At 38.8% G+C, this 13,603-nt stretch overlaps 1 protein-coding gene across 5 annotated transcripts in view; it reads right to left on the bottom strand.

The window, feature by feature from the left end:
• Positions 1 to 13,603, bottom strand: part of Desi2 (desumoylating isopeptidase 2) — a 56,664-nt gene that overhangs the window by 21,646 nt on the left and 21,415 nt on the right. The window contains exon 1 of one of the 5 annotated variants that reach the window (XM_076548041.1): positions 4,398 to 5,163. The exons of the other annotated variants lie outside the window; for them this stretch is intronic. Within the exon in view, the coding sequence (XP_076404156.1) occupies positions 4,398 to 4,532 (135 nt within the window). The 5' untranslated portion in view covers positions 4,533 to 5,163. Of the gene's footprint in view, positions 1 to 4,397; positions 5,164 to 13,603 lie in introns of those variants that run through there. 5 annotated transcript variants of the gene reach the window in all.

The raw sequence follows: 13,603 nt of genomic DNA, 5'->3' as shown, positions 1-13,603 counted from the left end.
AAGAAAGAAATTGAAGAAGATATCAGAAAATGGAAAGATCTCCCATGCTCATGGATAGGTAGGATTAACATAGTAAAAATGGCAATCTTACCAAAAGCAATCTACAGATTCAATGCAATTCCCATCAAAATCCCAACACAATTCTTCACAGACTTGGAAAGAACAATACTCAACTTCAAAAAACAAAAAGACCCAGGAAAAACAAAAGACCCAGGATAGCTAAAAGAATCATGTATAAAGCAACCTCTGGAGGCATCATCATCCCTGACCTCAAGCTCTACTGTGAGCTATAGTAATAAAAACAGCTTGGTACTGGCATAAAAATTGACATACAGACAGACCAATGGAATCGAACTGAAGACCCTGACGTTAATCAACGCACATATGAACACCTGATTTTTGACAAAGAAGCCAAAACTATACGATGGAAAAAAAAGTATCTTCAACAAATGGTGCTGGTGTAACTGGATGTCAACATGTAAAAGATTACAAATAGATCCATATCTGTCACCATGCACAAAACTCAAGTCCAGATGGATCAAAGACCTCAACATAAATCCAGTTACACTGAACTTGATAGAAGAGAAAGTATGAAGTAGTGTGGAACACACTGGCACAGGAGACCACTTCCTAAATATAACACCAGCAGCACAGACACTGAGAGCAACAATTAATCAATGGGACCTCCTGAAACTGAGAAGGTTTTGTAGAGCAAAGGACATGGTCAATAAGACAAAAAGACAGCCTACAGAATGGGAAAAGACCTTCACCAACCCCACATCTGACAGAGGGCTGGTATCCAGAATATATAAAGAACTCAAGAAACTAGACATCAAAATACTGAATAAATACAATTAAAAAATGGGCTAAAGAGCTAAACTGAGAATTCTCAAAACAATCTCAAATGGCTGAAAGACATTTAAGGAAATGCTCAACATCCTTAGTCATCAGGGAAATGCAAATCAAAATGACTCTGAGATACCACCTTACACCTGTCAGAATGGCTATGATCCAAAACACTAATGACAGTCTATGTTGGAGAGGATGCAGAGCAAAGGGAACACTCCTCCACTATTGGTCAGAGTGCAAACTTGTACAACCACTGTGGAAATCAGTATGGCAGTTTCTCAGAAAATTGGGGATCTACCTACCTCAAGACCCAGCCAATCATACCACAAAGATACATGCTCAACTATATTCATAGCAGCACTATTTGTAATAGCCAGAACCTGGAAACAACCTAGATGCCCATCAACGGAAGAATGGATGGAAAAAATGTGGTACATATACACAATGGAGTACTACTCAGCAGAGAAAAACAATGAAAGCATGAAATTTGCAGGCAAATGGATGGAACTAGAAAAAATCATCCTGAGTGAGGTAACCCAAACCCAGAAGGACAAACATGGTATGTACTCACTCATTAGTGGATTCTAGATATAAAGCAAAGAACAATCAGACTGCAACCCACAGCTCCAGGGAGGCTACATAGCAGGGGGGGACCCTAGGATGACCATGGCTTATAATAAAGTTTGGTTTTACTTAATCACTGGGCAAGCTTCAGTGAAACATTTCACTATTAGGATAAGAATTTGTACTGTATCAAGCTGATAATAGAAATAAAAAAAATATTTGGCCACAAGCAATGTATCTTCCTGTGGTGGTTTCAATGAGAATTGCAGCCCCCCCTCCATTGGTGGAACTACTTGAGAAGGATTAAGAGGTGTTGCTTGTTAGAAGAGGTGCACTGTAGGTGGGCTTTGAGGTGTCAAAAGGCTGGTGGGATTCCCACTGCTCTCTCTCTGATTCCTACTTGTGGATTAAGATGTGAGCTCTTAGCTACTCCAGCCAGCAGGCTTCTGAAACTGTAAGTCCAATCAATTGTTTTCTTTTATAAGTTGCCTTCATCATGGTATTTTTCTTCTCTCTCTCTCTCTCTTCTCTCTCTCTCTTCTCTCTCTCTCTCTCTCTCTCTCTCTCTCTCTCTCTCTCTCTCTCTGCCCTCTCTCTCTCCCCTCCCCTGTCCCTCCTCCCTCCCTCCCTCCCTCCCTCCCTCCCTCCCTCCCTCCCTCCCTCCCTCCCTCCCTCCCTCCCTCCCTCCCTCCCTCCCTCTCTCTCTCTCTCTCTCTCTCTCTCTCTCTCTCTCTCTCTCTCTCTCTCTCTCTCGGTTTGTTGAGACAGGGTTTCTCTGGGCAGCTTTGGAGCCTGTCCTGGAATTTATTCTGTATATCAGGCTGAAGTCCTCTTGCCTCTGACTCCCACGTGCTGGGATAAAGGCGTGTGCCACCACTGTCCAGCTTGTCATGGTGTTTTATCACAGCAACAAAGAAAACTAGGACACTTCCCAATTAGATATCAAAAACATTCACTACAGCTGAGAAGGTAGCTGAGTTATAGAATCCCAGCTCATGTACAGGCCCTGTGTTTGGTTCCCAACTCTGAAAAAGTAATTACAACCATACAGGACATAGCAAGAATATCCTGAAACAGATGTTTATACACACATATAAAAAGTTGCTGTTTGACAAAGGTAGTATTTAGAACCATTTATTAACAATGGATAAATTAGGGGTTGGGAATTTACTCAGTGGTAGAGCGGTTCCTAGCAAGCCCAAGGCCCTGGGTCCTTAGCTCTGGGGGGGGGGGGGGGAAGGATAATTATTAAACTAGTTATGGTGGTGACAATAATCCCAGCATTTGGGAGGTTGAGGCAGAGGGTGGTGAATTTAAAATCAGAATGGGTGACACAGCAAAACCCTCTCAAAAAAAAAAAAAGGAAAAAGGAGGGCAAGAATGTACCCATAGGGGTGGGCAGGAGACAGAGGTAAGGGTAGTGTGGAAGGCAATGAATGAGAAGCAAGTATAATGAAACATATGAAGATACCAGATGAAACTCATTACTTTATATGCTAATCAAAAAAAAAAAAAAAAAAAGAAAAGAAAAGAAAGAAAAAGAAAAAAAAAGAAAACTCTAAAAAGCAAAGAACACCCCTACCCTATCTTCATTCTTTTTCAAGACAGGTTTTCTCTGTGTAGCCTTAGCTGGCCTCAAACTCAGAGATCTGCCTACCTCTGCCTCCTGAGTGCTGGGATTAAAAGTGTGCATCTTTTAAGAGGACAAATTACTAAAATATATTGGCAAAAACCTGATAAATAAAAATAACTTCTATGTATCCAAAAATTCTAGTGTGTCTAACGATCAGAAGCCAGGAATGGTGATGTATGCCTGTAATACTAGTAAAAAGGAGGCTGACACTAGGGGACTGAAAATTTGAGACCAGCCTGGACTACACAGTAAGTCTGATGTCAGCACTGGCTATATAAGACAAGACTTTGTCTCTAAAAAAATTTTTTTTTTAGCTGAGAAAAGTGAACTTAAGTAAAGCAAAACATCTTGCTTGAGCTTACAGAAAGAGAAAAATCAACATATATATGATATATATATATATATATATATATATACATATACATACACACATTTAAAAAAAAATTTTAACTTTCAGTCAATGAGCTGCCTTAGAGGGTAAAGGTGCTTGTTGCCAAGTCTTATGAGTTCAGTACCCAGGAGCCACATGGCAGGAAGAAAACTGGCTCCTGCAAGCTGTCCTCTGACTGTTACATGAGCACCATGGCACACAGACACACACACAAATAAATGTAGTAGAATAATTGTCATTAAAGAATTGTGTATACTTAAGTAATACCGAAAGATAAAAAAAAAACACATAGGGAGAAAAAAATGCAATAAATATAATAAAGTTTAATATATTTTGAATATCCTCTCTACTCAAATCTACTGGGTTCCCATTTTCGACAACCAGAAATTGGAAGGCAAGAACATGAAGGGTATAATTTACTGAATATAATTTGGGAAGGAGGGGAGCATAAGTGCATGCAGTAAAAACCATTTTATGTGTAAATAACCACAGAAACAATTTGTAGTCAACCAACATGAACTAATAATAATAACCTCACTAGTAAACAGGAAAATACTTATCTATCCCTTTTTTGACTATGACTGTCAATACTTTGTGTTAAGAAAAGGATGAGGAAGACTGCACATTTGTGAACAAATCTAGGTCGTTACTTAACTACTCTGCCTCTTGGAATCTACTCTATAGTAATACTTGTACACATACAAAGGCATGTTCTAAAATATTATTATTGTCTATAATACCAAAAAACCTGAAATAAGAAGTATCAGTAGAGGAATGGTGTATTAAGTTAGTTTTTTTTTTTTTTTTTTTTTTTTTTTGTCAACTTCACACAAGCTACAGTCATCTGGGAAGAGGTAGGCCCTCAACTGAGAAAACGCTTCCATAAAACTAGTCTGTGGGGGCATATTTCAACTAAAGATTGATGTGGGAGGGCCCAGTTTACTCTGGTTGATGTCATACCTGGCTGGTAGTACTGAGTTGTATAAGAAAGTAGGCAAGCAAGCTGTGGGAAGCAAGCCAGCAAGCAGCATTTCTCAGTAGTCTCTGCTCCAGTTCCTGCCTCCAGGTTTCTTCCTGGAATTCCTGCTCTGACATCCCTCACTGATGGACAGTTATGGAAGAGTATGTCAGAAAAACCCTTTCCTTACTAAGTTGCTTTTTGTCATGGTTGTTTTATCAAAGCAATAGAAACCTACCTAATACAAATGGTTAAAGAAACTAAAAATCCATATTATGAATTATCACACAATTACTAAAAAGGAATGAGATAATGACTTATATAGGATATATAGTTACAGATTGTTGTTTGCATGCCTGTCAGGGAGCTTTGTTCCAACACTTTGAATCAAAATTTAGAAAGTAATATAAAGTGAAAAGAAAAACCAAGTCATTATATCTGTAGCATGACTAACCAACTATACCAAAAGGAAGGGCTGGGGACTGAGGATGTAGCTCAGTTGGTAGAGTCTGGCATGTGCACAAAGCCCTGGGTTTAATCCCCAGCACCACTGGGCATGGTGGCACATGCATGTAGTGCCAGCAATGGTAAGTAGAGGCAGAAGAATCAGAAGTTCATGGTCATCTCTGGCTACATAGTAAATTTGAGGCTACCCAGGACTATGTGAGACCCTATCTCAAAAATAAATAAGATCCGAAATACATCAAATTGTTGGCAGTTCAGTGATGGACATAGACAGGGCAGAAATGATATTTAGCGGGATCTTTTCACTTTTTTTTTTTTTTTTTTTTTTTTTGGTTTTTCAAGACAGGGTTTCTCTGTGTAGTTTTGGTGCCTATCCTGGATCTCACTCTGTAGACTAGGCTGGCCTTGAACTCAGAGATCTGCCTGGCTCTGCCTCCCAAGTGCTGGGATTAAGGGCGTGCACCACTTCCACCCAGCAATCTTTTCACTTCTAATTATATTTCAGGACTGTTTTTCTAGGTGTTATGTATTACTTTAACAATTAGAAAAAGGGCTGGATATAGTGGTTCATGCCTTTAATTCTAGCACTTTGGAGGCAGAGGCAGGTGGATCTCTGTGAGTTTAAGGCCAGCCTGGTCTACAAAGTGAATTCCAGGACAGCCAAGGCTGTTACACAGGGAAACCCTGTCTTTGAAAGTGGGAAATTTTTTGAAAAAGGTTCTAAACTTTAGAATCTAAAGTAAGTATTTTAAAGTAGAATATTAGGAATGCTCAGTTTCTGATAATTTAATAATGCATTGAATAATCCTACCTTCCAGAACATCACAGACTGGCTATGGCTCATTTGAATAGTTGGAGCTTTGGCTCACTATAATTGTTGTCCAACATGCTGAAATCAAAATTCAAAATTTCAAGTCTAGTTTCTACTGACTGCACATTGCTTTTGTACCACTGTGAACTCAACTCACTGATGAAGCAGCCCGACTGGGGCACTGTCTGACGGAGACATGTCAAAATGATACAGAAGTTGACCACAAGTGGCTTCTACTGCCCAACTGTGGGAAAATTTGAACATCAGAAACTTTTTTTTGAGATAGGGTCTCATTATGTCATGCTGGTTGTCCTGGAACTCACTCTGTAGACCAGGCTGGCCTTGAACTCAGAGATCCACTTGCTTCTGCCTCCCAAGTGCTGGGATTAAAGGCGGGCACCACTACCTCCAGACTTGAACATTGAGGAAACTCTTAATAATGAACTATAGAGTTGTGTTGGTTTGAATAAAAATGGCTCTCATAGGCTCATGTAATTGAATGGTTAGTCATCAGAGTGGCACTGCTTGAAAAGGATTAAAATGTGTGGCCTTGTTAGAGTTCATGTGGTCTTGTTGGAGGAAATGTCACTGGGGAGTGTTCTGAGGTTTTAAAAGCCCAAGTCAGGCCCAGTTTCTTTCTGTTCTTGCTGCCTGCTGATCTGAATGTAGAACTCTCAACCTCTTCTCCAGCACCATGTCTGCCTGCATATTGCCACCATGATGATAGTGGTCTAAACCTCTGAAACTGTAAGCAAGTCCCAATTAAATGCTTTCTTTTATAAGAGTTGTAGTCATGGTGTCTCTTCACAGCAATAGAACAGTAACTAAGAGTATTCAATAAAAAGATGACTCTCTGAATCTAGAGTAATTTGTTTTTTAAAGGGAAGGAGGAAAAGCTTAAAAAAAAAAGAAAATTAGGCAGTAAAATGTAGATGCACGGCAGAATTGAGTCATCACCACTTTGAAGCCCTCATTTGAGTCAGGCAACAAATGAGTGATAAAATTACTGGAAGAGATGGATGAAAACTGATGATCACATAGTGTCAAGGTATTCCCCCACATCCCTTTAAGTTACAAAGAGAAAAGATACTTCTGCAATGGAAAAGTGTGGTAAATACCACCTTACTCAAGTGACTAAGACTACTGAGAGTTGGGTTAGCTGATGTGATGTGTCATACAGTACAAAGGCTACATCCCCTTTGGGTTTTCTTGAGAATGTATTAAACAGAATAATAACAAAGAAGAATAACCTAAGTCTGGACATCGTAGCACTATGAGGAGAGAGACCTGGTCTTTTAAATATGACAGGAAAAGGCAAATGACTATTCTTAGGAAAATCAAATGTAATGAATGAACCCTGACTAAGACCTACACTAAAAAATATTAAAGCTAAAAAGAACACTATTGGGATAGCTGGGGGAAATATGAATATAAACTAGATAGTACTGTAGTAATTAAAAATTTCCTGGGTACAATAAAGATATTGCAATTAGGTAGAATGTCTTCTTTATACTTACACATACAAGTATTTAGATATTAATTGCTATGTTTTCATTTGTTTCCTATGAAAGACAGAGAACAGGAAATAGAAATGAAATGTGGCAAATGTTAAAAATTGGTCAATTTAGGCAAAGGGTACATATGTAGACTATACTATACTCTTCTTTCAACTCTTCTGACTATCTAGACAAAACAAAACAAAGGGTAGGGGGAAGGCTAGGCATGGTGGCACATAATGCAATCCTAGCACTCAGGAGACCCAGGCAGGAGGGTTGGGAGAAATTCAAGACCCTGCTGAAAACAAAACAAAAAGGGAAAGGATAGGTAGGAAGCAACTAATGAGAATGATTAGTTCTTTGCTTCCTTGCAGCAAGAGATGCCTTCCTAAATTTCTCCCTATTCTCTTTTTGCTCCCTTTTCATATTAAGAAAGCAGAAACACTCACTGTAAAGTCTCAGGATTATATGTAGGCAGAGTTTCTCTGTGACTTGGCAGCTGCTCCCAAATAACTATTCAGAGACTTATTAGTCATAAATGCTTGGTCAATAGCTCAGGCTCATTACTAGCTAATTCTTCATTTTACATTAACCCATATTTCTTATCTACTCTCTGCCATGTGGCTGTACTTTCTTTCAACACAGCACGTTCATCTTGTTTCTCTGGAGGTCTCCCACAATTCCTCAGACTCTGCCCTTCTTCCTCCCAGCGTCCTCTGTCTGGCTATCTTGCTTATACCTCCTGCCTAGCTACTGGCCAGTCAGCTCTTTTTTTTTTTTTTTTTTTTTTGGTTTTTCGAGACAGGGTTTCTCTGTGTAGCTTTGCGCCTTTCCCGGAACTCACTTGGTAGACCAGGCTGGCCTCGAACTCACAGAGATCCACCTGGCTCTGCCTCCCGAGTGCTGGGATTAAAGGCATGGGCCACCACCGCCCAGCTTAGTCAGCTCTTTTATTAAACCAATCAGAAGGTACCTTGGCAAAGACACATCTTCACAGTGTACAAAAAAGATTATTCCATAACAATTATCTGCTAGTCATTTCCAGTTAAGCAACTAATTGTTTATACAGCTTGGAACCAATGCTTTGGTCAATGTACTACTGCTATCCTTAACAACAGTACCAATAGGCTTTATTCTGGGTATAGATAACTCTAAAGTTACCTCTCTTCATGTGCACTTCTTTCAAAATATAGAACATTTTCCAAAAAAAGAGATATATGTATAGTGTTTTATTTCCAACTAATGTTCACTATTAATCATAACTTTTCTTTTAGGTAGACAGTAAATAGTCTTCCAAAAGTGCTTTGTAACACATTTCCAGAATGGGAATCTAAGTGTTTTATTAAAAAGGGACACAATTTTATGAAAAAGGTTATACTTAAATGGTGACTTCTGACAAGAGAGTAAGATCAGAAGGCACTTGGCCGAATGAGGTCCTTGAACTCAAAAAATCTTTTATTCTCTTTTCACAAATGAAAGTAATTGCTCTCATACTTAATAGATTCCATGCTTAGAACTAATATATATTGTGGATTCTATTATTTCAGTCTAAACTTCAAGTCTTTATATTCTAGAAATAAATGGCTATGCTTTGATACATTTTTTCATAAAATGAGAGACTCTTAAAAAGGAGAAACATGTATCACCTCAAAATCTGGTCAGAACTTTGGAATTAACAATAATGACATGTGGCCTATAGAAAGTGTCTGAAGAAATGCTGAGGCAACACGATGATAAACAAATACCAGACAGTTTTCTTTGTAAGTGGTAGTTTCTTTCAAATGGGAAGTTGGACAATCAGGTTGCTTTCGCTCAAGGTTCTAGAAAGCCACAAATTCCTACAAACAGTTTTTGTTGTTGTTGTTGTTTTGGTTTTTGAGACAGGGTTTCTCTGTGTAGTTTTGCGCCTTTCCTGGAACTCACTTTGTAGACCAGGCTGGCCTCTGCCTCCCGAGTGCTGGAATTAAAGGCGTGTGCCACCACCACCCAGCTTGTTTTGTTTTTTAACAAAAAATATTCCTTTGGACAGAATTAAACAACTTAAGTACAATTCTCATTCCCAACATCTATTTCTTTGAAGGCGTTTAATACTGTGTAAGGCACAATATTGTTGTTGCTTAAAAACTACTTACAGGAACACCACATAACACATTACATGACTTATATGAGCAGCCCATAATAGGCAAATCTATACAGATACAAAGTAGAAAGTAGGTCACACACTGCTTATGACCACAGAGTTTGGGGTGTGAGGAGTGACTGCTGATGAGTATGAGTTTTCTGTTTATGGTAATGAAAATTTTGTATAGTTCTCAATGTAGTAAAGGCTCCACTAATTTGTAACAAATGGCACAAGAATGCATGTACAAGCACATTTTGAGACAAGCGTTTTGCTATGTAACCCAGGCTAGTTGGAAGTCACAATCTTCCTCAGTCAGCCTATTGAATAGAGAGGTTACAGACATGCTCTAACACTACACTTGGCTGAGTATATTGTCTTATTAATAAAAATTATAGTTATCTGTTTTGACTAAACAAGATCTATTTTATGCATGTCGTGAATCCTTCATCAGTAATTTTTCCAAGTATAATACAGATTTTATTCTTTTAATTGGCAATGCCAATTTTTTCCTTGTTAGCAATCTGAGAACAAAGAAATTCATAAGGAAATAAATTTGTTTCTTATTTTGAGATGTTATACAGTAAAACTTTATAATGAGAGGAACATCTCATCATGTAGAACTCACATGCCACAATGATTCTTTAGTCAGTGACAATCCTCATATATGATGACACCATAAGATTATAATAGTGCTGAAAAGTTCCTATTGCTTAATGACACATAATTAAAGTAACAGTGCAAACTATTTATATGTTTGTGGTGATACTGGTATAAACAAACCTATAAGTATATATAATATATTTTATATAAGTATAGTACATATAATTATAGTACAAAGGACTTGATAATAAAAATGTTATTGGCTTAAGTATTACTACACTTTTTGCTGTTATTTTACAATGTACTTCTCATACTTATTAAAGAAAAGGGGGGAAAACTTCCTGTAGAGCTAGATGCTGTGTTATGTGGACAGAAGTCTCAGCATCTCATGTTTACCTCACCTTTTATTGTACCCATAGGTGACACGTACTATGTGCACTGGGTTTCAACCACAGCACCAGGCCATGGTGAGGTGAGTGGACTATATCATGTAGGTTTGTGTAAGTACACTCTAGGAAGTATGTACCTGATAACACAAATAGGTAACTGATGTCCTGCTTAATCAATACTTGCCTCCATATAGATTATGAATATGACTCTCAATGAAAACAAACACAAAATGCGAACTATAGAAACCCTAAAATTTTTTCTAGCAACACTAAAGGAAATAGTTCTTGAACTTTCTATTCCTAGCCAAACTTTAAATAGATTACTTCTTAAATTACAGTCTGCATTTCTAATCCTAAGCTGCCTTCTAAACATGTGCTTTTAGTTACAAGGGAAACAGAACATAAAAAAGTAGCACTTCAACAGCAGCAGAAAAATTAAGTGTGTATTCTAGGCACCACCTCTTCACACGCAGCAGCAGCACATTTCAGAAGAAACTGAATTTTCATTACCAAATGAGTAAACAGATGCTTTTTCTTGGTGTGAGCATTTTCCTGAATACATTCGCCACTGAAGGGTAAGCCTTTCCTTGGAGAGTTGGTCAGAGAGAGATGCCCCCCAAATGTTTCTGCTCCTGTTCAGGCTTCCTAGATCTATTATTAGAGAATAGGCCTGGAAGGCTCACTCTTTACATAAATGGCAGGCTGCCTGGGAAGACAGGAATTTAATTCAAGGTCAGCACGCCTTATCAAGTCCTGTCTCTGCTAGGCAGACAGTATGGGTGAGGGCCTGTTTTGAGATTGAATGAGATGTCTCCTACAGTGATTTAGCACTGCTAATTATTCATGCTGAAGTAACTAATATCCTTTCACAGGTAAAGATTGTAACATTAGTAGTAGTGATTTCCAGTGCTTCTCTAACTTGGTGTTTATTCCTTGTCATCATTGTTTTGGTCCTTTGGGCTTTTGGGTTTTTTTTTTGTTTTTTTGTTTTTTTTTTTTTTGAGTCACAGTCTTGTTATAGACTCAAGGCAGGACTTGAATTCCTTGGATGCACTAGGTAGCCTCTGGAGTTAGGATTACAAGTATGTACCACCAGGTCCAGCTCTTTTAATTACTTTTATCTTTTTTTGTTTTGTTTTGTTTTTGTTTTTTGAGACAGTGTTTCTCTGTGTGGCTCTGGCTATCCTGAAACTCAGTCTAGACCAGCCTGGCCTCGAACTCAGAGGTCCACCTGCCTCTGCCTCCCAAATGGTGGAGTAAAGGCGCACACCAAGACTGCTTGGCTACTTTTATTATTTTTCTTCTTATTATTATGTATGCATGTGTCTCTGTGTGATTTTTTTTTTCTTTTATGGCTTGTGTGTGGGTGCATGGTATATAAAGGTTGTGTGTTAAGATGGGAACTGTCACTGAATCTGGAACTCACAAATGTGGCTAGGTTGGTAGAGACTGGCCTGTCTCTGAGCCCTGACCCCGAGCTGGGGCTGCAGAGCATGCCTGGCTTCTACAAGGGGGCTAGAGATCTAAAGTCAGGTCCCAGGCAAGCAGTGTCCCGGCAGAGGCACAGTCGTCCCCCCCCCCCCCCCCCCCCCCCCGCCTTTGTTTTTTAAAACAGGGTTTCCCTGTGTATGTATATAGTCCTGGCTGGTTTGGAACTCAAGAGACCCACCTGGTTCTGTCTCCCGAGTGCTGGGATTAAAGGTGTGCTGCACCACCACCACCACCACCACCACCACCACCACCACCACCACCACCACCACTGCCAAGCTTCACAGTTCTTCTTACCATTACTTTTAAAGAATTATTTAGCTACCACCAAAACTTATTAGAGCAGAATCTCCCTACGAAGCTCAGGGCTTTTTAAACTTGCAATATGGAAATTCATGCTTTTGTAGAAAATCAAGTATAATGTATCTGTTTAATTCCATTTTATAAACTAGAAACATTTTTTTCTAACAGGAAATATTATAAATATGCAAAAATGAAATCACAGCCAAGAACAAGCATCTATGAAAAACAAAACAAGCTGCTGAACTAGATTATGACTGGATGTTAGCAAGATTTCTGTTAATTTGTGTTGAATATGTCTTTATTGATTTTGTTGTCTAAATAGTAACAGATGTCAAAAGTTTAAACAACATACTTGAGAAAAAAATGGATTATCCAGGATATTTTATTCAAACAGTCTCAGAAGCTGGCTTTTTATTTGAACCAGGGGCAGGCCACCTCTGTTCCCAGAGTGTGGTCCAACCAGAGTTGAGTGGGCTAAGAACACTTGCCAGAGTGGGATGAAGAGTTACATGTGACACCAGGGGCCGGTCCTGCAGACAAAAGCCATCACACAGAGGTGGTGCTGTACAAAGGAGGAATGCACCAGACCTTGGGGCAGATCCACTAACCGCGGCTCCATAGCCAAGTTTTTGCAGTGCTGGCGTCACAATATGATCCCTCAGGAATTGTATGGGGGAAAATGGCAAACATTTTCATTTGAAACTTAAAATTTCTCTAGACTCAAGGGGCCATAATCTTCTAGTCTGGAGCACAAGGGAATTTCTTCAACTGTATTTGAACTAATCAAGTTAGAAAAATGTATCCAAATATTACCACTAACAGAAACAGCATAGAAGACACTGAACATCAGTGAACATCCAGCTGTTTAGCCTTGGTTTGTTAGTAGATTTGGTAACTTTTTAAGGTACTCAATCTGTCTACCAAAAAAAAAAAAAAAAAAAAAAAAAAAAAAAAAAAAGCTGGGCAGTGGTGGCGCACACCTTTAATCCCAGCACTTGTGAGGCAAAGGCAGGTGGATCTCAGTGAGCTGAGTATAGCCTGGTCTAAAGAGTGAGTTCCAGGATAGCCAGGACTGTTACACAGAAAAAACCCTGTCTTAAAAAAAACAACAACAAACCAACAGGAAAGATAAGAAAAAAAAAAGTTAATGTGATGTTAATTCGATATTTTGGAGCTTTGGTGTAAATACTGGCTTAGTTATTTACTAATTCAAATTGGGAGATGTCTAAATTCTCTGACCCTTGATGTCCATGTGTACATGATGAGGTAATAAACAGAATCCATCTTAGAGGGCTACTGTGAGGGATAAATGAATCAACACCATGTGTTCTTAGAAGAGTGTGTGGTCTCTAGTAAACACTAAGTGTCAGAAATCTTGGCTCAAACTTGTAATACCAATACTCAGGAGAGTTTAAGGCCATTGAGGCTACAAAGCCAGTCACAAACAGAAGAAAAAAAAAGATTAAAGGAAAAAGGAATAGGGATGTACTTTCTATACTGAAAAAAAAAAAGTATCAAATGCATATATCTACTG

The sequence above is a fragment of the Peromyscus maniculatus genome, chromosome 11 (assembly GCF_049852395.1).
Source record: "Peromyscus maniculatus bairdii isolate BWxNUB_F1_BW_parent chromosome 11, HU_Pman_BW_mat_3.1, whole genome shotgun sequence".
Classification (NCBI taxonomy): domain Eukaryota; kingdom Metazoa; phylum Chordata; class Mammalia; order Rodentia; family Cricetidae; genus Peromyscus; species Peromyscus maniculatus.
This window is presented reverse-complemented; position numbering and strand designations above follow the sequence as displayed.